We start from the raw sequence: 27,675 nt of genomic DNA, 5'->3' as shown, positions 1-27,675 counted from the left end.
CAAGACAACACTAAGTCAAGGAAGCCACTCTTGAAAATTAGGCCCTTCAGGATAAGTATAAGATCTATAGTGCAGGATGAATTGGCAAAAGAAGGATTATATTGCCCTCATTCATATACCAGAGATACAAAAATTTCTTTCTCAGTGAAGTCAAATACAAAAGCAGCACTTGATTGCTCAGTACTCAACTAAAAGTGTACATGCAACAATAGATGTTACTACATAGTAATTAGTACCATATTAATACATGGTCAAAAGAGCAAGAAATAAGAGTCACAGCCTCTGGATCTAAAACAGACTGTGAGACACTGCAATGGAGACCGTGTGACCTACAATTAAATTAACCCTTAAGTTTTAAAAAATGTTGGTGCTTGGTCTAACAGATATTTATGAACTAATTTGAAAATACCATGAAATGTACGTCCATGAACATAGGACAATATTTCTGGGCTGGACTTAACTGGTATTTGACTAGCTGGAAAAGCTAGCTAAAAGTCCAATCTAAAAAAAAAAATCAATTAGATAAAACCCAATGTAAACAATAGACGTAATTTCTATTTGGTTTTGTTTTATGAGTTATCACATGTTGTCAGTAAGTATGCATCACATTTAATGGCACTAATTGACCACCAAGAGATTTGGCTTAGGAGATATGATGGATACATGATTCTCAGGATTTTTATAAAAAGTGTTTTTACAACTCTGATCCTAAGTTCGTGTCAGATACATCAATAGGGTATAAATAAAAGCCACCATACTTCATTGCTTAAATCTCAACTTTTGGTACATACTTACATCTCTATTCAAATTTACCTACATTTTCTAAGACTAGAATGAATAAGTGAATGAAAACATGTTGAGCTGTTAATTTTCTTAAAGTGATCTGCGTGTCACTAACTCTTCTCCATGTCCTAAAACAAAAGTCTTTTTAAATACTAAGCAAATGAATTTAATAATATGCTCGAATTTTCCAAAGTTATTAAAAGATTGTTTCCACTGCTAGAAAAGAAAAGGCCACAGATTTTGCAAGGACCACAACAGTTATATTCTCAGCCAAAATAAATCTGTTCAGCATGCCAACCAAAAAAAATCTTTTCTTTTAGATATTCAAAATTTCTTTCTCAGTGATCACTGACATTAAATATTTCTGCATAGTTAGACTCCCTCCTAAATATCTTCTTAATTATATAACACTCATAAATAGGTACAGTTCAGACATGTTGAGATACTACAAGGATGTCATTTATCTTAGTTCCTCCCGAGTTCCAACTTGCCTCAATATTTCCAAACTCAAGAGATAAGGAAAGGTCTCATCACAGAGTTCCATTATCATGTAGCTAGAGTTATCTTTCACTATGACAGGCCAAGAAGCTTAAAGAGCTTCTCAGGAGAGAAGAAAGCCTTGCTTCTTCTAGCCAGTGATTTCTGACAGAGAGTAGAGGACAGAGATGGGCCTGAAGAAGAGCATTCGATTGAAAATCACAGGAGAGGGGACTTGAGGGGAGGCCGCAATGGTTCTCTTCCTTTCAAGATCTCTAGGGGAGTCCTTGGGAAACAGCAGGTTCCACAACAACAGGGAAGATCTCAAGTGATTGATAAGCCTGAGCCGCAGGATCAGGAAAAAGCAAAGGTTGAATTTCCATTCTTCCTCATAGTATGAATACTGTTTTGGGAGTGAATGGACCTGCATGGAGACTGCCCAAAAGGAGCCAGAAGGTGACATTGTAACAGAGTTAGAGGGCTACAGAATAGTCAGGTGATGAATGTAGAAAATGGCGGAGGATTAGAAGGGACTCCCATTGGACAACCTCACAGAATCCACATTCTGCTGACACGAGTGGCAATTACTGACTAAACTGTCCCATGTCAAAGGAGAGCTCACCAAGCAAACCCAAGGACAAGCAAGAGATCAGCAGGTCCCACTCTCCCAAAATGGCAACATGCAGGGTAAAAGGCTGTCCACCAGATATCTAGCTGCCACCTGGAAAAAAGAACAAAAAGCAAGAGAAAGGAGCAGAAAGTAGAAGGACTGAGTACTCCTCTCCCAAGTAGACTGAACTTAAAACTACAGACATGTTAAATTATTAGATGAGATTAAATTTTAAATCCTAGGGAGCTAAATTTAGCTTTGTTCCTACTGCTCAGTGGACAGAGTCCTTCACAGGAAGACCAATTAAGCTATCAAGAAAAGCTACATTTTCTTTGCACACCTAAATTATAGTATGAATAAATTTGCAATCACACCACAATTATGCTCTTTGGCTTGGAGGAAACATATTGATGGCAAGTTTTACCCAGGTACTATCAAATCTCTAAAGGTAAAAGAGATCGCTGCTCTCTAAACCATTGTGTATCAATGCTCGAAGGTGGGGGGGAGGGAGTAATGGAAAGAAATATACTGGAAGAAGACTGAGTTCTAACCCAAGTCAACTATTTCCTGTCAGAAAACTATTGTTTGTTTGTTTTTAACTTCTGCAGTAGTGAGATTGTGTGGGATTTTGTTTGTTTGACTGATATTTGGTTTTATTTTGTTTCTTGTCTTGGTCCTAGGGAGCTAAGGGCCTGGGTGCTGTCCCTAATCTTTTGTGCTCAAGGCTAGCACTCTACCACTTGAGCCGCAGCTCCAGTTCTGGCTTTTGTAGTGATTAAGATTAAGAGTCTCACAGACTTTACTGTGTGGGCTGGCTTCAAACCTTGATACCCACATCTCATCCCCCTGAATTGCTAGCATTACAGGCGTGAGCCACCAACATCCAACTTGAAATGATGTGAGTAGGAAAAATTATGAATTGTCATGTGTTAATCCATCTATAAAATGGGAGGAGAGAGAAAAGAGGGAAGACATAAATGTCTGTAGTGTTTTTGTTTCAACTAATTTAGACTTCTAGGAGATGGAACGTTTCATTACAAAACTCTCAGTGGTTCCTGCAAATATGACCTAAACAACAGAATTCCTGAATTTATATTTCAAAAGCAAACTCTTTGGTTTTCCCTAAGCTCTTTCCTAGCATAAAAAGTGAAAAGGGCAGGTTATTAATTTTCTCAAATAGCCAGGAACTTTGTATTTTACAGGTGGCTCAACAAGAATTAGTATCTAAGGGCCACAACTCAAACAAAACTCAAAAGGAACCCACAGGCAGCTGTACCCATCATTCCGCAACTGGATGTTGTGACCAATTAATTTGAAATCAGTTCCTAGAGTAGCAATTCCAGATGGTAAGGGAAGGGTGATTGGTATAGGATTCACTCATAAAGGGAGCAATGATCTGACCACATACACCTGTTGGCTGTTCTCATTTGAAGATGAAAGCTCTTGGTTCCCCTCTTTCCTTCTGCTGAAATTTGTTCATTTATATCAATAAAGAACCCCAGGCATACAGGGCTTATCTGTTAACCATTTTCAAATTGCAACTAGGTTTCATAGACTCTGGATTTTTTTTTCTGTCCAGTGAGATCGCATATGTCTTAGTACTTTTGAAAAAGAAGGAAATGTAATGTTCTTGTCAGGAAATCCATTATATGGGTCTATAACTCTGCAGTAAGAAGAACATACTATAACAATTCCAAAGAAGCTGCGTGATTCACACATGCTAACTGCCATAATGCTGGCTTTGGAACATGCCAAGCAGTGAGTAAAAAGTACTATCTAGTAATTCAGTACAATCTAACAGTTTTTTTCTTGTGCTATGAGTCCTCATCACACTAAGAAGTCTATCCTGTATTTCAAGCCAGCAAGGTAACTGTTAACTGCAGTAACTTTCTTTTTTTTGCTATGAGCAAATACTGTCATCTGGTGGAAGTTGTATGTATAGCAAAAAATATTCCATAGAGCCAGAAGTTTCCTTTGCCCTCATGTAACATTCTACAGCTTATTTGATTCTTCCATTGACTGTGTTGTTTGTAATTAAATGCTGCATCTTTAGGTGTCATTTTGAGCTTCATTCAAAAGATTCCTGTGCAAATTTGCAAAGAAAACATGTCTCTGAAGTTACTGTAAGAATTCACCCTATGGAAGGGTAAGGGAGAGCACAGAAATGGTGAGACAAAGGGTGAACAAATGCAGCAGTGGTACTCACTAAACACGGTGTTAAAAATGAACTTATACAGGGGGCTGGGAGTATGGCCTAGTGGCCATGAAGTCCTGGGTTCAATTCCCCAGCACCACATATATAGAAAAAACCAGAAGTGGCACTATGGCTCAAGTGGCAGAGTGCTAGCCTTGGGCAAAAAAAAGCCAGGGACAGTGCTCAGGCCGAGTCCAAGGCCCAGGACTGGCAAAAAAAAAGAAAAAAGAAAAAAATGAACTATACAACTTGTGGGGCAGAGGCAGGTGGGAGAAAGAGAGTGAAGAGATGACACTATTCAAAAAGAAATGGACTCATTTTCTGTAACCCCTCTGTACGTCACCTTTAATTAGTCCTGCCTCTTATTATATAAAAATACAGGATGTGGTAAGAGCATTCTGATGGAATTTCCAGGAGCTTTAGCTTTTGTAGCAGGATTTGTGGCACAAATCTTAACTCAGAGCACTGTGATTCACTTCAGTGCACTGTCCCGAGCCTGCTTGAGGAGCGTGCCTTCGTTCCCTCGGATGAACTCCGCCTGTCACCCAGCTGGCTTAACTTTAAAACTCTGCAGATCTAGAAAGACTTTTGAATTGTTGTCTTTAACTTCTGTTAGAATGGAAATGCATGAGATAGAATATGTATACGTCAATAAATTTGAGAGTGAAAATATCCTCCAGGATTAGAATAAGGACATAGAGTGTGGGAATGAAACGTGGGGAATCTGAGATGCCACTATGAAGAAAGATGGGAAGGAAGAAGTTCCTGAAGAAAGGAAGAAAAGAAAAGAGGAAGGGAGGGAGGAGAAAAGGTAGGAGGAGAGGGAGGGAGGGAAAGAGGGAGGGAGGAAAGAAGGGAAGGAGGGAAGGGGAAACGCTAGGAAGAGAGGAAGAAATGATGGGAGAGAAAGAGGGAAGGGGAAGGAGAGAGGAAAGGGAAGGAGGGAGGGAGGGAGAGAGGGAGAGAGGGAGGGAGGGAGGAAGGAAGGAAGGAAGGAAGGAAGGAAGGAAGGAAGGAAGGAAGGAAGGAAGGAAGGAAAGAAGAAAGGAAAGAAGGGAGGGAGGGAGGGAGGAAGGAAGGAAGGAAGGAAGGAAGGAAGGAAGGAAGGAAGGAAGGAAGGAAGGAAGGAAGGAAGGAAGGGAGGGAGAAAGGAAGGAAGGAAGGAAGGAAAGAAGAAAGGAAAGAAGGGAGGGAGGGAAGGAGGGATGGCATTGAAAAGTCTCACAAGGTTGCCCATGTCATTCTGACTATGTAGCCACAGATTAGAGTTAAATTTTGTACCCAAGGAAATGCCTGGTATAAGATTTTTTAATATTAATTGAATAGATAGACAAATATAGAGGAAATAAATGAGAAAATAGCATGGTGATATGAATAAAAAGATAGGGTCCATTTAGCAAAAACCAAATGTTGAGTATGCTGTGTCAATACTTTTATGATGGGTAAGGTGGTGGGGGGTGGTAGATGTACATACTGGAAAGAGTCACAGACAATTTTAAATGGTGAAAAAAGACCAGCAAATGGGGCTCATTATGTAAAACTTACCAATGAAGCTAAAAATGGTTCAGTATGATCAGGCCTTTCATCTTGACAAGAACATCTTCACGGCTCATAGCAGGTCCAAGTTCAAGTGTCCAATCAAGTGGCTGTGTGTCCAAGGGCACAGGAGATCGTCTCCAGTTCCTCTCTTCCAGCCCTGTCCTGCACGGAGATGGCCCCTGTCAAAGTGGGGTGCTCCTGAGATGGCGCATGCCTGCTCTGTTCTGTCTCTTCTCCACACCCCACCTTGCACACATGGCGTGTCCATGCAGCCAGAAGACCTGGGGCCAACAGGACATCTTGAAGAATAGGACTCTGGAAGATCCCTGGGCTCTTGGGCCAGAAAATTCTAGAAACCACTGACAGTGTGCCCACTCTAGGCAGGGTAGCCTTGACTTGCAAGAGGGGGCCCAGGGACCCAGAAGTGAGGAAGGATTTGCAATCATTCCAGGGAATTCTGAATCGTTCCTCTATGAGAATCAAAATTTACAAAGGCCACAGTCTGCGGGCACTCTTGTCCTGGGGGGTCAGGGGGTGATGAAGAAAAAGAAGGAGGATGTTTCTTATTCGAAACTCACTACTTCTGAATGCCTGTGGTCAACTGTTCTGCCACTCCAAGGTAAGATGACTGCCCCCTTAGGCATAGAGAGGAAAACTCAATCTGTGGTGTGAGAAACCAGAAATGATGTATTTTATCAACCTCACACCTGTCCCGAGGCATTCTCCCATATTGTGTTAAATAATAGAAATCTTTTTAATTGAATTTCTGGGGTGTGCGACATATGCTGGACGATTTGACTCATGCATTCTGCTGTAAGCCACAAAGCGTTCTTCCTAACCGCGTTACTATCCCAAGGCTCTTTCTCTTTGCACCCGAGCGCGCGTACAAAGAGCGTCTCGCAAATGCAATTGTGAATGCACACTGCTACAGATGGGGCAGGAATGGGGTTGGTGTTTCCAATGAAAGAATGAAGTCCTAGCAGAGCATCAGAATAGCTCAATGACTAGGTACATGTGATCATACAAGGTGATGCTAAGTAAAATGAACTCCAAGGTATGGAAACCAGTGGGGTTTTTTTCATTGTTGTTGTTATTTTTAATGTATTATGTGAAGTTATTTCTTCTCTCTTGCATTTTTTCTTCCCTATGGTTTAGCCCCTGTTGTCACTGAATTTGATTTTGATACCCTGGGTATTGTGTATACATTTATCTGAACCAGGGAAGGGGATCATTAAAATGGTGAGACAAAGGGTAAAAGGTGAACCAATGCAACAGTGATACTTACAAGACGATGTGTTGTAAGCTAACTGTACAACTTGGGGTGGGGAGGTGATTTGGGGAGGAGGGAAAGTGAGAGAAAAATGAGGGAGGCGGTAAAAAGGTTGACGACGAGAAAGGCACTTACTACCTTATGTATGTAACTATAACCCCTCTGTATAACACCTTGACAATAAAATTAAATTTAAAAAAAAATGAAATCAAAGCAAGAAGAGGGGAAGGAGAGGCAGGGAGGAAGGCTGATGAGAGGGGAAAGTGAATGTAGGAGAGGACTATGCCTAAGAGCAAAGCCATTGTGGTTTTAGCGTTCTTGTTTGGTCCCCAACCTGCTGTGCGCTTGGTCGCCACCCAGCGTTCAGAAGTGGTTACTACAGGCCAGTCACACACGCTTGTCTTCTTCCCCCCTAGGATCCTGGAGCTTCAGCAGAACGGTGACATGGATATTTTGAAGCACAAATGGTGGCCTAAGAATGGCCAGTGTGACCTGTACTCCTCAGTGGACACCAAGCAGAAAGGAGGCGCCCTGGACATCAAGAGTTTCGCTGGGGTTTTCTGCATCCTAGCCGCTGGCATCGTGCTCTCCTGCTTCATAGCCATGCTGGAGACATGGTGGAACAAGAGGAAAGGCTCCCGTGTCCCATCCAAAGAGGTACTTGATGAGTCCCGGCTGGCCCTGCAGCCGCCTGGCGGGCCGTGGTGTGGGGAGGGCGGCCACACGGATGGGGAGGGGGGGGCGATGAGTGCTGGGGCCTCAGTGCTTCTGCTTTCTTGGAGGATCAAAAATGAACTTATGCAAAATAATTGATATAGCCAGTATCAATTTTCCATTTTAGATCCTATTCGGGGAGCAGAAAGCAGCCTAGAGTATTTGAAAGGCTGGCAGTTCCCCAGTCCATATCCTCGAACAGGCTTTGAAATCCCCCAGCCTCTCCAGATAGATTTTTCAGTTGGGTTTTTGTCTCTTTGTTTGTTTGTCTTTGGGGTGGGTCGTGGGGCTTGAACTCAGGGCCCGAGCACCTTCCCCGAGCTTTTTTTCTGCTCAAGGCTAGTACTCTAGAGCCACAGCGCCACTTCCGGTTTTCTCAGGGATAATTGGAGATAAGAGTCTCACGGACTTTCCTACCCAAGCTGGCTTGGAACCACGAGCCTCAGATCGCATCCTCCTGCGTAGCTAGGATTACAGGCTTGGCTATCAGTTGGGTTTTAAAGGTTGGGATTTTCTTGATCCATGTACAAACATGCCTAAACTTTTTTTTTTTTCAATTTGTGGTTGCACTTGCAGACTCGGCCTAAAACAATGCAAATATGATGATAAAAACAATCAAATTATCTCCTCATCACTAGCCCCCACGTCCTCTCTGCATCCCCAGGTCTGCAGAGAGAAGATCAAGGGTTTGGCCCTTTCATAATCTCAGCGGAGTGATGAAGAATTCCATTTTTCTTCCTTACTCTTCAGTGAGCTTAACTCTAGGACCACATTCGTGTGGTTTTTTTCCCCCCATCTCTGAAAAGATACTTGAAAAATTATACATGCTATGGCTTGTAAAATAACGTATGTCTTATTTCATCATAAATTAAGAGCTTCATAAATTAGGAAAATAAACACGTAAAAGATTCATTTTTCTTATTTGTATTGTATAAAATATTGTGTGCCAGTCCTGGCACTTGAACTCAGGACCTGGATGCTATACCTGGAACTTTTTTTGTTCAAGGCTAGTGCTGTATCCCTTGAGCCACAGCTCCATTTCCAGTTGTTTTTGTTTCTTACCTTTAATTGGGGATAAGAGCCTCACAGTTTTTCCTGCCCTGGCTGGCTGGGTTTGAACTGTGATCCTCAGATCTCAGTCTCTTGAGCAGCGAGGATTTCAGGCATGTGCCACTGGTATCCTGCGAGGGGTGAAAAAAAAATAATAAGGAAATGGCATTCAGTAATGCTCCCAGCCTGGAAGTGAAAAGCAACTTGAATTTGTTCCATTATTTGACTTGATGGATAGTTTCAAAGAAAGTTATAAACTTCCTGGGAATACAACTTAGTTGACTGATCCTGGGGTATCTATTCTACAGCCCAAACAAAAATCACTTATTTCCTGTGCACTTTTGCATGTTAGTGTGTTCTTTCAAGCAGACTGTTTTCTCTTCTTTTTAATTTTTTTCTTGTTATTCTAAAAGTGATATATAGAGGTGTTATAGTTATGTAAGTCAGGACATTTCATTTTGGACAATGTCTCTCTTTCCCTTGCTCTCTCCCCGTTTTCCCCTCCCATCTCCAAGGCTCATTGTTTTCTAAAGTAATCCAAAGATACAACCTACTAAACAAAATTGATAAACACCATTTGTAAGGAAAACTTGTCTTAGCAAAGATAAGTCTTAGCTTCTCATCTGTGAGAGTGATCAGACCTTCTGAATAAGTGTGGACTGAATTAAAAAGTAATCCCTTGTGCTGGGCACTGTGACTCACAACTATAATTCCAGGTACTCCCGAGGCTGAAATCTGAGGATACCAATGACAGAGGCATGTGCAGAAAAATCTGAGACACTCTTATTTCCATGAAACCATCAAAAGGCCAGAACTGGAAGTGTGGCTCAAGTGGTAGAGTGCCAGCCTTGAATAAAAAGCTAAGCAAGTGCTAGAGGCCACAAGTTTAAGTTCCACTTCCATCTTTCTTTCTCTCTCTCTCTCTCTCTCTCTCTCTCTCTCTCTCTCTTTCTCTCTCTCTCTCACACACACACGAATCAGTTGTTGTTTTATTGTAGCATTTTCTTTGTGGAATAGCATCGAGTGTTTCTGTTGACATTGATGGAATGCAAAAGGCCATATCCAAACAGCTTTATAGCTGAGACTTCATATTCTCAAAAATCTGGAAATTAAGGACTCCCTAAGCTCCTTATATTTTGAATTACTATATATGATATTAAATTCTTGCATTATTACATCTGCTGATGGATGACTGTATTACAGTGGCTGTGGGAACAGTAAAATTATGTCTCAACCCTCTAAAGTCTCAGGGATAATATTGCATTAATGGATATTTTTATTGGACTTTAAAATGAGAAAAGAGAAGGAAAACAGGGAGGCGCATCAAAATATTTTTCAGTAAGCAGCCCAATAGTGGCATAATAAAAAAAAAATGCACCTCCTTCTAACAGTGACACTAATCCAGATCCTATGAACAAATACCTTCTTTTCTGATGAATAGATGATTTTTAAAAGTCATACATTTAATTTGTTGAGCTTAGTCATAAATAAAACTGATAACAAGCACAATTTTATTTTCCCCAGCTTTTTAAAAAAAACTTACACTTCAATACACTTAAGGGATTTGTGTGTGTGACCGCAGTAAGGCTTGAACTCAGGACCTTGGCACTGTTCCTTACCTTTTTTTGCACCAAGCTAGCACCCTACCATTTGAGTCACAGTTCCAATTTTGACTTTTTTTTTTTTATAGCTAATTGGAGGTAGGCTCTTGTGGACTTTCCTTCCCTGGGATAGTGTTGAACTACAATCCTCAGGTCCTAGCCTCCTGAGTAGGTAGGATTATGGAGGAATACCCTGCTAAAGGTATATATTCATAGGTATTAGCTCCCCCAATCTGAAATCATACTTTGTGTTAATTACAAAATGTCACTAGCATAATTTAGAGGATCTTGTTTAGAGCCAATTAGCATAAAGCTCCTCCTAATGCCAAGCTGATTCCAAGTGTCTTCAAGTCTTCCACTAATCTCACAAATACTGCCTGGCTCAGATGCAAAGATAGCGTATGACCTTATCGATTACGTGTTCAGTGTTACTCTCTCTGTTTAAAAAAAATGCTTACCACATATAACATGCAAACAGTCATTAACACCTTAGTATGAAGTAGCAGACCATATCCTTTCTCTCCAAGAATGGAAAGTTAAGGTTAGCACCAAGTGAGGGGGAGGAAGAAAAATCCAATTTGGGATGAGACTGAAAAGACAGGAGCTTGCTAGTATAAAGAAGGGATGGATAAGGATGGAGGGAGTGGCTAAGACCATAGCGTTTATTGGTGCAATTTCGCCTGGGCTCTTTTATACCACGGTTCATTCATCGAGTACTTACTCTAGGTGTCTTTGTAGCTGCATGTGGTGTGTGCTTGGTTTAAAACGTTTGCAGCAAGGGCAGTACTGATTGAGGCCAGCTTTATCTCTGAATCATGTGGGCATATTCCCAGAAGCTAGCTACAATGCCTGGTGCTCCTACTAGGTGCTCAGTAAATATTTGTTAAACTAAATACCACCCCCCAACCGAGTTCAGTTAATTACATGATTTTGCTGAACTACTTGAAAAAAGAAAAAAAAAAAAAAAGACAATCCATGGGAGCTAGTACTGATGAGAACCTTATTTTCTTTTTCTTCATCTCCAGGATGACAAGGAAATTGACCTGGAGCACCTCCATAGACGTGTAAATAGCTTGTGCACAGATGACGACAGCCCCCATAAACAGTTTTCCACGTCGTCCATTGACTTGACCCCTCTGGACATTGACACTTTGCCAACACGCCAAGCACTGGAGCAAATCAGTGATTTCAGGAACACTCACATCACCACCACCACCTTCATCCCCGAACACATCCAGACTCTTAGCCGCACACTGTCCGCGAAGGCCGCCTCCGGCTTCGCCTTTGGCAACGTCCCTGAGCACCGAACCGGCCCTTTTAGGCACAGGGCGCCGAACGGGGGCTTTTTCAGGAGTCCTATCAAAACCATGTCATCTATTCCTTATCAGCCGACCCCTACGCTGGGGCTCAATCTGGGGAACGACCCCGACCGAGGCACCTCCATCTGAGCCGCAGACACGTCCTCCCTGTATCCATTTCTTAGGACTCCCTTGGCTGGAGCAACTGTACTATTTGTGGGACTAACATAGATGTCACTTTTTTATGACAAGAGAAAAAGAAAAACGAGAAAAAAAATTCAGGATGATTAGTAACAATTCTAGTCCTTGCTCCCCATTCCCCCCACCACCACCCTCACCCCATTTCTTTTCTCTGTTTTCTTTCTCTTGCCTCCTCTTCTTGTCTATTTTTCTCACCCTCCCCCATTTTTTTTTTTGGCATTCCTCAATCTGTTCCCTCACTCCACCCTCCCTCCAACTCCAGAATATACTATGCTAGGATCCCCTTAGTCCGCTTTGCATATACTTTACTTGGAGCATAGAAAATGCGCCCTGGATATACTTGCCCAAGTATAGCAGGGTGCTTTTGACAGGAAACGCCTCCTCTGGACCATTGCTGTTGTTCCCCTCCCTCTATTTTGAAAACTACAATTGCAATAACTTCCGTCTTTTTTACATTCTTTGACTACACCCGTGCAATGTCTCACTGCTGTGGCATCTCCTTTTACCTGTGGACCACAGGAGATTCCCGCAGTGCCCATAAGAAAAATTTTAAAAGTCGATTCTAAGACCATTCAGGCCACAGAAATGAAAATGCAATTTTGTAGGATTGCAAAAAAGAAAAAAAAAAAGAAAAGAAAAAAAGCCATTAATATGCCAGTCAAGACTACAGTTAAAATTACTCTTACACTGCAACAGTGTATACAACCTTTATGTGATTGTACAATATTAAAAGCTTCTTTTTTCTTATGTACAGTAAACTTTATCATATGGCAAAAACCTCTGTTGTGTTAAATAACTTAGTATCTCATATCTATACATATATATGCACCTATATAATGTGTATATATATATAAGAAGGCAGCCATTGCTATTGCAATTCATTTAATAAAGCTTTAGTTTAAAAAGAAAAAAACCACACAAGTGTTGTATACAGAAAGTGTGTGTCTTTTCACTTTAGAAAAGACAGGTTGCTTTAATGTTCTTTCAACTTACATTGTTTGCCGACAGAAACTATTTTATACTTTTGTTATTAAAACATCCAGGGTGATTTAATCTTTGTTCCTAGATGTAACTCATTGGAATGGGTTTTGCATTTGTTATTCAGCTTGTGTAATGGGAACCGTCGTTTTATTTTTAATTACTTAAACTAAATGGAAAATGCTATTCGCTGAACCACAGGCACCAACCCTAGCAAGTTCTCGTGTGAGTTTAAACAGAGGTCAGTGCAGGTTAAAAAATCTTCTTTCAAAGCAGTAAGCCAATCAATAGAATACATTGTAGTTGGGTAGGAGTGAGCCCTTTAAGACATATTGATGTCGCCTTAATTATGTCCTACATTATTCTAAAGCAAAAGGGAAGTAACCAAGATGGGCTCTCATTCTCGCCTCCTTTCATTCAGTTCTATCTGGAGGTGTTGAGTTTGTTGTTTTGTTTTGATATTTGTGCCAACTGTGTCAGGAGGAAGACAAGGGAAAAAAAACAAAAAACGAATCCTTGCCTCTCTGTGTGCAGCCCTTTTAAAGTAGTGTTCTTATCTGTCAGAAATGTAGACTTGAATTCCGTGTAGAGTCCTTCAGTGCAGATATGGTAAACATGAAGGAAGAACTTAAACTGTGTGTTCAGCCATGCACTAATGTTAAGCAAATTCATTCCGTGGCTAGAATTGATCGAGGGGTCCACCTTATGTGATTTGCTTTAGGAGCAACTGAGAGGTATATTCTTATGGTATATTCTATTTTGATGCTATTTCTGTGCTGGGGAGCATTCTTGTACTTGTCATTGTTTTGTACTAAATCTTCAAATATTGTCTACTGTGTAAGGCAGAAAATTTTTCTTATCATGCAAAAAAAATTTCATTCCCAGGGTAACAAGTACTTATGTGCATGCACACCTTGTTCCCCCTTGTACTACACACAAAATCTCATTCACAACTGGTTTTTAGTTTCCAGACAGAAAACATACCAGATGTCGCAGATGTTAGCAATCCACCACACTGTTAACCATGTACAGTATTTAAAATAGGCTTATTTTGATGTATTGCCTATTATCCAAGTACACAACCCATTTGGGAGGCCTCCATTAGGAGTGTCAGAGCTTTCTGTGTATAATTTGTCTACATAATTTGTCTAATAAAATGTTCTCTAAACTTGTTCTCATCCAATCGAAGTCTTAACTGTAAAATTTGAAAATGCTGACTCTCTGATCTACCTGGATTTTTATAAAACATTCAAGCGTAAAACACATGAAGTTTTACTAGCAGAACTGTGCCAAAATGTGGATGGCTTCCTTAAAAAAAAAAAAAAAAAAAAAAAAAAGAAAACAACAACAACAAAAAAGCCAAGGAGTGCTAAACCACTAAAAGACTACCTTCCTGCTGTTCAAGATGATATGAACCAACATATTTGTTTTTCTCCACGGATGTCTCTGTGAGCACTTTTTTTGGGAGAGATTTATCCTGTGTCATGGAAACAATGCAACAATTATATAATAGCAGGATGCGAATTTGTCACATCAAAAAGAAAATTAAAAGTGATTATCAAACTTAGCTCTTATTAAAATTGCTTTGCTGTTAGAGAAATAGTCATCATGCCGAACCTTTTTTTTAAGTTGGAAATTCAGTTAGGCTCCAAATTAAACTCTCATATACTATTATTTCAGCATCTAAACAACAGTATTTAATCCTTCTAGCATTTAACTCATTCAATGGATATATAAATACATCTGTGGATATATTTAGGAAATATAATTTAGATTTCAACCTCTGCTATTCTAAAATCCCATCCAGAGATCTCTTAATGTTGGAAGTAAGAGGATCTTTCCAGATGTAGATTATGTCCCTCATTTGATAAATAAGGGAATACCGAATGTGATGAAGCTTTGACTTATCCAAATGTGTGACTCCTATGACTTGAAGGTGGTGGTTTTCTTTGTCTTTAGCTCTGTAAGATTTCATTCAGAGCCCCATAAGACCTCACAGACTGGAAGAAGCCATGACTAGGAAGCCCCCTCGTGTTTCCACTTGCTCCTTGGGACCCCATGGTTCACATGGCTGCTTCTGCTGCAATGGGACAGAGAGCCTCATCAAATTTGCAGCTAGTGCAGGGCTAAGGCTGGCTGCTCTCTCTGACAGGGTTCCTTCCGCCCTTGTTGGCCCTGGTTCGTGTCATTTAGACCAACCTTGGTATTTCAGTCCCAAATTCATGTGATCCGATTCTATTCAATATTCAGTTTATTCCTTCGGTGAATCATTAAGGAATCTGGTTGTCACTCTTAACCACATCAGAGCTTATGCCCAGATTTTGGTTTACTTCCACATACATAGAGAGTTATAAGATCTCCTTTCTTAACCTACAGGCAACTTGTTCTATTCTTAATTATGTTATTTTTTTCATCTTCTTTAGTTTGAGATTGATTGTCACTTGAATAAATACTTTTAAAAAATAGACTTTTCTGAGTGGTACTTTCCTTCCTCAATTAAAAAGAAAAATGAAAAGATTCATAAACCCATGATACATTTCTAGGCCACACAATTGAAATACTAATGATTCCTACCTTCTAATCGGAATTTTATGGTGAGGCTTGTTGTAGATTGTAATGAAGAAAGAGCTAAGGATTTCTGAGTTGGTAAACCTGTAGTTTACCCTTAAATATAAATGTCAAGATGATTATAAAATACAGGGGGCTCACTAGAACTTGTCTTCCTTCTAGGGTATTATTTTTGTCAGTCTTGGGGCTTGAACCCAGGGGTTGGGTGCTGTCCCTGAGCTACATTTGCTCAAGGCTAGTGCTCTACCATTTGGAGCCACAGCACCATTTTTGGTTTTCTGGTGCTTAATTCAAAATAAGTCTCATAGACTTTCCTTCCCAGGCTGGCTTTGAACTATGATCCTCAGATCTCAGACTGCTGAGTAGCTAGGATTACAGAGTGTGCCACAGGTATCCAGATGTTTTTATATCTTAAGACCACCCTTATGAGCAGGTATTAGGAAATGGCTAACAACTCCATAATCATCATTTCAGCTAACCTTAGTAGGTATGTCTCCAACACCATTTTAGCAGACACCCTCTTGTGGAGTAGTGTTGATGCATTTCCTTTGGGTAGAAACAATTCTCTGACACAGAAACATCAGGAAGTAAAGCTATGACTAGTATTAGATTTGGTTAAATTCAATTAAATTCTATTAGTGTTTACAGAGAACCTATTATGCCAAGGCACCTTGCTAAACTATTGGTCTACTGCCCTCCTCCCACTCCTGGAGACATACAAGATACAGAGGCTATGAAAGGCTTTCTAAGGTCATAGAATGAGTCACCCCTTCCCCAAGCCAGTACAGTCTTGGGGAGGTGGGATCTGGGTCTAGATAATCGTACTCCTAGTCATTCTAGCATTTATCAAGGGCCAAGGCATCTGCCTTCCTTGGTTTGGACTATCTCTACCAAGAAGTCATGAGAATTTCCTAAGATGCCAGATCGTAAATCCATAGGAAAATAACCTTAAAAAACAAGCAAAGGGGCTGGGAACATGGCCTAGTGGTAGAGTGCTTGCCTCGTATACCTGAAGCCCTAGGTTCGATTCCTCAGCACCACATATATAGAAAAAGCCAGAAGTGGTGCTGTGGCTCAAGTGGTAGAGTGCTAGCCCTGAGCAAAAAGAAGCCAGGGACTGTGCTCAGGGACTGTGCTCAAGCCCGGAGTTCAAGCCTTAGGACTGGCAAAAAACAAACAAAAGCACAAGCAAATTACTATATAGCTCTCTATTTGTACCAACACCTGTGTATAATTCAGAGACAGGCTTTGCCCACAAGTGTCCAATCACAATCAGGTAAGCAAGGATAGCTTCTTTTCTCTCCCAGCAGGTCTACTTAGTCATGAAAGAATGTTACAAGGTTTCAAACAACTCCTTTCCAGCAGACATATTCCCATTCTAATTCTTGTTGCAACTAAGACTGCAGGCCACCTTTTCTTCCATCTATAATAGAGCCTAGAAGCCAAATGAAGGGAAAGCCTTCTAGAGGTTGGTCTCTACACCATCCCTTCCTCTCCCACACCCCCAGGAGACTAGAAACTCTAGGGTTTTGTTCATTGTATAAAGCTACACAGGGTAGGGAACAATTAAATCACATAATCCGGCTTTCCATAGGGACAGAAAAAGACCAACAGAGTTAAACTCTCATCTCCCCACCTGGATGTCAACATTTTTTTTTTCTTTTTACCAGTCCTGGGGCTTGGACTCAGCACCTGAGCACTGTCCCTGGCTTCTTTTGCTCAAGGCTAGCACTCTACCACTTGAGCTACAGCGCCACCTCTGGCCTTTTCTATATATATGGTGCTGGGGAATTGAACCCAGGACTTCATGTATAGGAGGCAAGCACTCTTGCCACTAGGCCATATCCCCAGCCCCCCACCTGGATTTCAAATTGTCCCATATTTCAATCATTTTCATTTGCTTTATTTCTAGTCATACCAATGGCAGAGCAAAAACTTGTTCAGATTTGAGAACTTCTTTTATGTTTGAAATCTCCATCTCCACCTCTTTTTTTTTTTTTTTTGTCTTTTCTTTTTTGGTACTGGGGATCGAACCCAGGATGTTGCACTTGCTAGGCAAGCGCTTTGCCACTGAGCTACATTCCAGCCCAACTTCTTTTTCTCAATTATTGTAGATTGATTACACAGATGTGTTTCAGCTGCGAAGTTTCCCTGCAAAAATATAGTGCACTTTGCTCCAATTCACTTGTAGTGCTCTTTTTTTTTTTAGCCCTCTCCTTATTTCAAACAAATTTTTAACAGCCTTCATTGTCTGCTCGTACTCCCTCTTACATATAATAAGGGAACAAAGGTTATCTTTTCGATTGGTGTTGGCATTCTCCGGACGAGCTATGGCTTGGACACATTACTGACTGGAGAGTACCAATCAGGCTGGTAACTCTTTGAGAAGAGGAGAAAAAGCAGCCTCCATAGGTTCAACTCCCACCCCACCTCCCCGCTCCCCCGGGATGTAGCTGTACCTTTCAAAGACCTCAGACTATCCAGGCTGTGATAAGGGACTCACAAAACTTCAATTCTCACCAATTATAAACTAATTAAGATCCTATAGCAACTGCCTTAGAATGAGGAACATATGTCCCCACCTCAAAGAACAGTGTAATGCTAGAACCAGAGATAAGATCAACGATATGCTTTCAGAAACTATTATACCTGTCACAAGACTTGAGATATAATTACAAGGCAAGTATTAATTATTATAATTTTCATACCTTATTTTGTAATTAGTGATACTAAAACTTTTTGCTAATTAGATAGCCATTTAAGTGACTACTCTAATTTCAAAAGATTGAATATATTATTTTTAAACCCACACGGATACAAATACACAAAAATAATATATGAACTTCCTGGAATTAAACCAAATCACATCTTCTCTGATAGCTACACAAAAGTTTTCTTTCTAGGAAGACTTTAAGACTTATTTTTTTCTCATATGTAATAAAATAGGATTCAATTTGCTAAATTTTAAGTTATATAGAACTTCCAGGATACCAACTATTTCACAGAGGCAAGAATGAATAAATACCTGATAGTATTTCATCCCTTTCCAATGCTATAAAGTTGACATTACATTTAATTCTAGCCCACTACTAATCTCTCTTCAATGGATTTAGCTCTAAGACTTATTGTTGGATATTCCTTTTTTAAATTACAGGTTTCATGTGTTGAGCATGCATTATTTAACTTTTACATGCAACCAGTAGTGACCAAGTAACTGATATGTCCATACCCTCTTCTCCCTACTGTTAAAAACCTTAGTTTGATGAATTATAGCTATGCTACAGTTGTACATGGTATAATTGGCACTAAATATCTAACACAGTATGTTATTCACATAAAATGTTTCAGTGAGTACAACACCTCTCTCTAAATCAACATGCCAAAGTTAAAAATTACAAAGAAGCTCTGCAACAAGGTACATACATAATTGAGACTCTACGAATCAATTCTCCATGAGCATGTATCATGTATTTTAAAACTTACTTGCTGCTCACTCACTTAGATTTCCCCATGGCCATACTATAGTTTTTAAAAAAAACTACTCAAAGTGAAAGTCATCTGGGTTGAAAACACTGAATACACGTACAGCCCCCAAGTGTTTGATGTATCCAACTGCCAATCACCAACAATGAATACTTTCGACAAATTATCTCATTGTCTGATCACCATTAGATGAAGTTTGTCACTCCATAAAATTGTTGTTTCTCTCTTTTTTTAATGTATTAGTATTGACCAGTTTCAGTTTGGCTGCAGAGAGTGAGAAAATTAGGAGCAAAACAATTACATGAGATCCTATCAGCAGATGGCAACTATTTTCTGGGCACCTACTCTGAGCAAAACATCCTAGGCAGAGGCTCATTCCCACAGGCTAAAGGTGGCAGGGGAGGTTCCAGGGTGAAATTTCACCCCCTACAGTTCTGGCACCTCAGAGACCTTCCAAAATGGAAGAAAGAAAACTAAAGTCTATGACAAGTTAAATAAAAACTCATAGTATAAGCCAGGTGTGGTAGGGTATACCTATCAGCTCAGCACAGGAGTTCACAGCCAAACAAACAGCAACAAAAGAATCATGGTTGAAGTAACATCCATAAATATGAATACACATCTTTTCCTGATATAGATCTGATCATCAAATAGAGGAAAAAAAGTAGAGGGGGAAAAAATGAACAGGTAGGCTGTGGGGCTTGGGATGCTTTTGTGGAATTCGTGGGAATGTGGCGTGATCATAGAGAATATCGCGAGGCTAGAGGGTGCTGTGTGCTGGTTGTTGTGAAGGTCATTACTGCATAGGGAAGAATGGTCGAAGGAACTGTAGATCACCATGCCTGGACTATGACCCTCATGTTAGGAAACAGCCAAAGGTAAAGCCTGGGTGAATGCTGGAAAGCCTGCAAATGCTCTCAGGATAGCATCACACAGCCCACGCCTCTATCATGAATCAGTGTCCTCCTCATGAGCAGAAAAAGCTAGAGCAAGGGCTCCAAGAACCATGGAACAGACACACCTGGATAGAAATCACGAAGACATTTCCTCACTCACATTCATTGTATGAAAGGACCAAACTGAACTCAGCTCAGACATTAACAGACACCTACCATGCACGAGCCAGTGTACTTGGCTCTCTAGATCAGATCAAATTTCTCTCAATCCAGCCCTGCTTAGGGCTCCAGAGTTGTGTGCTCTTAACTCTTAATCTCTTCCAATATGAGTTCAGAAAGCATTTGCTAATACCGTTAAGAGTATGATGAAGGGGCTGGGGATATGGCCTAGTGGCAAGACTACTTGCCTTGTATACATGAGGCCCTGGGTTCGATTCCCCAGCACCACATATACAGAAAACGGCCAGAAGTGGCGCTGTGGCTCAAGTGGCAGAGTGCTAGCCTTGAGCAAGAAGAAGGCAGGGACAGTGCTCAGGCCCTGAGTCCAAGGCCCAGGACTGGCCAAAAAAATAAAATAAAATAAAGCGTATGATGAAAAAGATAGCTCTTAGTCCCCATTACCCCACCCCTGCCCTGCCAGTCACCATGCAGGTATCATCAACTCTCACCCTCCCCCTGCCCCACTGCACTGGAAATCTTATCTGCTGCCTTTGCCTCTCAGCACAGAGGTGTTTATAATGGTTTACTCCTTAGAGGTAGACCACGATTTCCCCATTCTTATAGGGGCAGAAAACACCGGATGTCAAATACAAGATAAGAAGTAGTAATGGGGCTGGGAATATGTCCTAGTGGCAAGAGTGCTTGCCTTGTATATATGAAGCTCAGGGTTCGATTCCCCAGCACCACATATGCAAAAAATGGCCAGAAGAGGCACTATGGCTCAAGTGGCAGAGTGCTAGCCTTGAGCAAAAAGAAGCCAGGGACAGTGCTCAGGCCCTGAGTCCAAGGCCCAGGACTGGCAAAAAAAAAAAAAAAAGAAGAAGTAGTAGTAGTATATCTCCTTATAAATTTAGTATAACTTTGGCCAAATGTGTGGGTTTTTTTTTCAGATAGTTTGTGAATACAACTCCTTTCTATTTACTCTTCCTCTACAAGCTCATTTTTGACATAGAAGCTATGAGTCACACACAGCCACCTGTTTCCTTCCCGAAGAGAATGGTTTACAAGTAGTATGAAATGTCTGCCTTGTAAGAATTTCTCAGTAATTTGTAGAAGCACCTGTTTCTGAATTGCAATTGATAAAAAAAAATTAAATGGCTAGAATCCTTAACTAGACTTACTGCATATGATGGGAAGTTTAAACCATTCATCTGAAGAAGTAGAAACCATTCATACTTCATAAGTATAGGTATTCTTCTCAGTAGAGCAACCATGAGGGGTGGGAGGGGAGAGGGAAAAGGGGAAGGGAACAGAGAAAGAGGGAGGGAGAGGGGGGAGTGCCTGTTCATATCCCCACACAGTGCTTGGCACTAAATAAACACATGTTTCACTCTATCTATAATACTTCTGTAAATCTTCTCTCTATCTACTATACCATTTAAATAAAAAGTATAATCATAAGTAAAAATACTATTTACTGTAATTCCTACCATCATTGTATATCGTAGTTATGGCTGCTTTTTCAGTCAAAGAGAATCTAGAATAGTATTATTAATTTTTTTTTACTTCCAGTTCTGGGGCTTGAACTCAGGGCCTGAGCACTGTCCCTGGCTTCTTTTTGCTCAAGGCTAGCACTCTACCACTTGAGCCACAGTACCACTTCTGGCCTTTCTATATATGTGGTTCTGAGGAATCAAACCCAGGGTTTCATGTATAGGAGGCAAGCACTCTACCACTAGGCCATATTCCAAGACCCTAGAATAGTATTATTCTTGACCTGTTGAATTGACATCCTTTTGTAAAATTACTTAAAGAAAATAATGGTAATTTTTTTTTTTTTGCCAGTTCTGGGGCTTGAACTCAGGGTCTGAGCACTGTCCCTGGCTTCTTTTTGCTCAAGGCTAGCACTCTGCCTCTTGAGCCACAGCACCACTTCTGGCTTTTTCTATATATATGTGGTGCTGAGGAATTGAATCCAGGGCTTCATGTATACAAAGCGATCACTTAACCACTAGGCCATATTCCCAGCCCCCAATAATAATTTTTAAATGACATTGTTATCTCCTATCCCTGAATTCTTGCCATACCTTGGTGGAACAGAATATATCATGTTTTGCCTTATAATGTAATTTCAAGAAATATAAATATATAAAGCTATTTTACTTACATAAAGCATAACATTATTTTATATATTATTTTGTAAATTATCTTAGTTATCTTTTATAACATATTAGAATTTATATCCTGTAAATGTTAAGTAACTGAGCCAAAGCCATGTAATTAGTAGGTGGCCAAAACGAAATTAGAACTTATCCCTCTAATTCAAATATCCATGCTCTTTGTACCTGAACAGGTGTTGCTTGGATCAAAGAGTAATGGGAGATAAAGACCTGTTTATGGTCTGTCACTTCGTAAGGGTGTACCTTATGCATAAAAGATCAACCATCTCCACTGAGTGCACTTTTGGTGCCAAAACTATGAGCAGAAAATGCAAACGTCATGGAGAGTAATGTATCTGCAAGTGTGCACAGCCTGACCTGGTCTGCCAGGGGAGAATCCACTGGAGATGGCTGGATTGAGATGAGCAAACTCACAGAGCGTTACCTCTGCTGATGGTGTTGGGCTCTCCTTCTCATTTAGAACCTACTGTAATGGAAACGTTAGACAAACTCACGCCTACAGAGACTGCTTGCATAATGCTCTAATATCCAACCCCCTTTTCCAGCCACACCTCTAGTAGGCCAGCTTCCATCCAAGGCCACCTCTGCCTGCAGCCAGTGTGGTGGCTTTTGCTGCCTTCACTCTTCCAGCTCACTTGTCAAGGGATGTTGTGTCATGATTTATTTTGTCTGCATTGTGTGTGAGGCCCATTCGTGAGGAAGGACCTTCATTTTGATCTTCTGAGCCCTTCTGGAAGGAACCATGAAGCAGACTTGACAGAGAACAGCACTTGGGCCAAAGAAATAAGAGTTTGAAGATGAGAGATATGAATATAGGCTGTGTAAGCAATGAGAGAAAAGGAAATGGCAAGATAGAATTGAAAAGAAAGAGGCAAAAGGGAAATAAGGCTCTTTGGAAAGTCTATAAAGATAGAAGATAGGAAAAAGAACTTGTTGATTCATTCAACACTTTATATTTTGAGAGTTCATTCACACACACATAGACACACGACACTCCAAATAAACAAGTATGCAAAATCTCTGAGCTATCATAGAAGAGATGTGCATTTATATAATATATGACAAAGTAAGATGTGTTCCATCAAAGAATGGCAGAAATTTGGGGAAATGAGACAATGATGTTCTTCGAGATAGCACTTTACTGAAAAACAGCTATAACTAGCATTGAAAATGATATAGGATCAGTACTTAAAAATAGTTCAGCATCTTGAAAATTCAGAGAAAAGTGAGATCTTGTCACATTAGGGCGATAAAATATCTTGGTAGAGAAGACAGATTTGGAACTTGTCCTTAGAAACAGAATATAATTTCCACACATAGAGTGTAGGGGGGCGGAATACTTTCTTAGGCAAAGGGAAATATATGATCTAAGTCACTGAACCTTTTTGAGGAAGATCGAGTTGTTCGGTAGTGACATAGGGCCAGTGAAGAACAGTGGGGAATGAGAAGATAAAAACTATAAAATCAAAAGCCACTCAACTACCTACTGCCCAAGAACTATCCTTTAAACAACCCATTCTGTTTATGAACAGCTATGTAGACTAGAATGTGCTGCTGTTTGCAACCTACTGGGGAAGACAGATAATTTAACATGCAATGACAATAAATTGTGATAAATGATATCCTAAGGGAAATGAAAAATGATTTGCAACCCAGAATAAGGCTAAGGAAAGCTTTCAGAGGATGAAATTCCAAATTAGACCAGAGGTAGTATGTTTTCTATTTAATATCATGCAAGAATTAATTTTAAAATAGATGTTTCCAGAATGAAAAAAATAGAGCAAAAGTTAACTTTTGGCTTCTAAGCAATTCTGAAAAATCTTTCCTAAGACATATAGATAATGAAAATATATCCATTAGGCACTTGGTTAACTACAACTGACATTTAGAAGGAGGATAATTGGACTTTAGACGTTTTATTTGAAAGAAACAGACATGTTGTTCCACATTACATTTGAAAGCAGACTGTTAGGTATGCATCTTGTCTGTAGAGCCAATATATATTGCCTATATATTGGAATATGTTTTATCTTGAATACCTGAATAGTTTTAAGAACTCATAAAAGCTTCAGTGACATTGGAAAATGGTCAGAGGAAGACAAGCAGCAAGCCAGTGAGGTAGACCTGGTTACAGAAGGGGGTCACAAACTAACACTCCAACTCCAGATTGGGGGGGAGAAAACGTCTTATTTTCTATAATAATAAGGAAAGCAGGAAAGAACAGAGGAAGAAAGGAAGAGGATGCAGGGAGGAGGAAGGAAGGAAAGGAGAAGAGGGGATGGAAGTGGAGGACAGAGGGAGAAGAAAAGGCAGAGGAGGGAATGTGGAAAGAAGGAAGGAGGGAGGGAAGGAGGAAGGAGAAGGAAAAGGGAATTGGAGGGATGGGAGAAGAAAGGAAAAAGGAAAGGGAAAGTAAGGGAAGGAAGAAGAGAGGGAGGAAAAACTAGAGATCTTTTTATGGTTTTGTCCACTAAAAATAAGTTCATTTTTCAAATTACAATAGAAACGAGGGGAACAGCCATTTTTAAAGAAAGACTAAAGTGCTATCAAATACAGGCGCACCCTTAGGCCCTTTTTTCCTCCGGCATTGTATTGGGGCTTGCTGCTGCCTGTCTTACTGCCAGGAGGTGGCGCTGTGGTACCGTTTGTTAACATTGTAGCATTGCCAGCACTTTGCTTTCTATAAGCAAAGGCGTTTTGCGCAGGCACAGCTCTCCGTTGACAAACCCAAATTAAGCGTGTTTAGTATTCACTTTAGCGGCAAGACCGTTGACCTGGTAAAACCTTTAACGTGATTAGCTTCTTTCCAAGCATGTATCTGAAAACTTGCACGCATAGACTCGTGGCACCCTCCTTTGTGACAACTGAGCGGTCTGGGTCGCTGCCGCCCTTCCTAGTGGATGAAAATAACATGGAAATGAAACTTTTCCTTGTCTTTGCTGCTTTTTTTTTTTCCTGAATTAGTTTCCAGTGCTTACTTCTATGACTTCACAGTTATCCATCGTTCCTTTTCAAAGAATGAAACATCTCCATTACCCTACCCCAAGGCCCAATTCTTGGAGGGGGGGGTTAAAAAATTCCAAATTTAAACTTTGGTCAGCAAAAGTTAACTTGATCTCACCCCCCACATCTTTCTCCAATCTTCTGATGACGTTGAACATTTCTACTCAATAGTGTTAGCTTGGTGGCATACATATTCTGGCCTCTGATTGACCCCAGGCTTTGCCCTCTTTTGGGAACCTTGTGGACCTTACTAAACCACTTTTTTTCTTTAAAAGTTAGACTGGAGGGTGGGCGCTGGTGGCTCATACCTGTAATCCCAGCTCCTCAGGAGCCTGAGATCTAAGGATCCCAGTTCAAAGTCAGCCAGGGCAAAGAAGCCTGTGAGAATCCTATCTGCAATTTACCAAAACAAACAAACAAAAAAAAAATACCTGGAAGTGGAATTGTGGCTCAGGTGGTTGAGTGCTAGCCTTGAGCAAGAAGTACTCAGACACAGTGTTCAGATCCTAAGTTCCAGCCCCAAGACTGGCCCAAACTTGTAGATCACACATATATTTCAGCTAAAAAGTGAAAACTGCTTTTTTGAAGATGCTTTGCCCATTATCTCTCTCATTTCCATGGCTTTACATATTCATTTTTTATCTTTGGCTCACTCAGGACAAAACTCATGCTGCACAAATGTACCCTGTATTTAATTTTCAATAAAATGAATGTGAGGATCACATAAAGCCGTGAAGCTCTGGAAACACTAAACCCAGACACACAGATGAGCAATAAAGCCCAAGGAGGGAGACACAGCAGACAGAAACCATGTTCGATTTTAGGTTTATGCAACTGATGCCCTGGTGAGCCCTGGTTCAGCCTCAGCTCCTTGGTTAACTCAGCTCCCTTGATGGAAGAGCAAAGGAAGGAGAGAGAAATTCCCTATCTTTTTCGAGGGTCTAGGCTGGGGTCCTCTGTCCACTAACACATCCACTGCTCCAGATGGCCCTTCAAAATGCTGCAGATTTCATTGACAACCCCACCTCTTCTTGGAAATTGTGAAGCACAAATACATATATATGTAGCGTATATACATATATGTATACACACATATATATATATACGCTATATATATATACATATATGTATATACGCTACAGAACTCTAACCACACCATTGTTCACATAGTTTTTAATGAAAAGAAGTTTTTGGTTTTGTTTTAGGTACATGGTTCCTTTTTTTTTTTTTTTTTTTTTTGGCCAGTCCTGGGCCTTGGACTCAGGGCCTGATCACTGTTCCTGGCTTCTTCCCGCTCAAGGCTAGCACTCTGCCACTTGAGCCACAGCGCCGCTTCTGGCCATTTTCTGTATATGTGGTGCTGGGGAATCGAACCTAGGGCCTCGTGTATCCGAGGCAGGCACTCTTGCCACTAGGCTATATCCCCAGCCCCGATACATGGTTCTTAAACCAGGGCCTTATGCTCTTGTCTGGCTCTTTTGCTCAAGGCTGGTGCTCTAACACTTGAGCCACAGCTGTACCTCCGGCTTTTTGCTGAATAATTGGAGGCAAGAGTCACATGGACTTTCCTACCTGCGCTAGCTTCTCATTCTGATGCTCAAATCTCAGCCTTCTGAGTAGCTAGGATTACAGGTGTGAGCCATCATCGGTGTCTGGCTAACAAGCTTCTTTCTAAAGAGAACCTCCTGCTGATTCTTACTTTCCCAAACAAATTAATGCTTTAATTTTAATCACTCATTCATTTCATAATTTAAAATGTATCAAATTGACTTGGTAAAAGGCAACAGATAAGGGAAAATGAATGAGTCTTCACGACCTCTCCACTTATTCTAGTGTTAGGAAGGGCCAGCATCCAGGAGTTACAAGCATGGACTAAGAATTTAAGGAAAGTCGGGCTAGGAATATGGCCTAGTGGCAAGAGTGCTTGCCTCGTATACATGAAGCCCTGGGTTCGATTCCCCAGCACCACATATACAGAAAATGGCCAGAAGGGGCGCTGTGGCTCAAGTGGCAGAGTGCTAGCCTTGAGCAAAAAGAAGCCAGGGACAGTGCTCAGGTCCTGAATCCAAGCCCCAGGACTGGAAAAAAAATAAAAATAAAAGAATTTAAGGAAAGTCATTCCCACCTGCTGTGATGTGCCCTACTTCCCCTGAGAAAACAAGTAGATACATTAAAAAACAAAAACAAACAAACAAAAAATGCTTGGGAGTAATTTCTTAACAATGAGCATAGAAATACTCATCTATAACACCCTGTAAAAGTTAGCAGTCTAAAACAATACCCTGACCTTTTTCTATTTTTATTTTAGTGTTGTCCAATGTTACTCTACAGGAATTCTATGTGATGATTGTGAATAATTTAACACGCCTTCTCTCTTCTTCGCAATCCTAGTTTTCATTGTCTGTCAAAATCACTATGATGAGATGTACTTATAAACATTTTCTACTCCATGACCTAGAATTATTGTTATTGAATAAGAAACTCCAAAAGAATGCAAAGCTGAGTCTCCGAGTTTAAGAAGTCCCAGGGTATAAGAACAAGGAGGGGCGCTATGGCCAGGGCCGGCTCATCTAGAGAGTCTTTTCTCATCCAATTTCTACAGCATAGTGCTTTCCTCCAGAGCCTTTAAATCCACAAAATTAAAGTTGTGGGAGAGAAGGGGAAGATAAGC

At 40.6% G+C, this 27,675-nt stretch overlaps 1 protein-coding gene across 3 annotated transcripts in view; it reads left to right on the top strand.

The window, feature by feature from the left end:
- Window positions 1-27,675, top strand: part of Grid2 (glutamate ionotropic receptor delta type subunit 2) — a 1,008,435-nt gene that overhangs the window by 967,622 nt on the left and 13,138 nt on the right. For 2 of the 3 annotated variants that reach the window (XM_048333649.1, XM_048333647.1), the window contains 2 exons: window positions 7,290-7,530; window positions 11,264-11,686. In XM_048333649.1, the coding sequence (XP_048189606.1) occupies window positions 7,290-7,530; window positions 11,264-11,686 (664 nt within the window). Of the gene's footprint in view, window positions 1-7,289; window positions 7,531-11,263; window positions 11,687-27,675 lie in introns of those variants that run through there. The other variant, XM_048333648.1, reaches the window with a different exon arrangement.

Source organism: Perognathus longimembris, chromosome 24 (assembly GCF_023159225.1).
Source record: "Perognathus longimembris pacificus isolate PPM17 chromosome 24, ASM2315922v1, whole genome shotgun sequence".
Lineage (NCBI taxonomy): Eukaryota > Metazoa > Chordata > Mammalia > Rodentia > Heteromyidae > Perognathus > Perognathus longimembris.
This window is presented reverse-complemented; position numbering and strand designations above follow the sequence as displayed.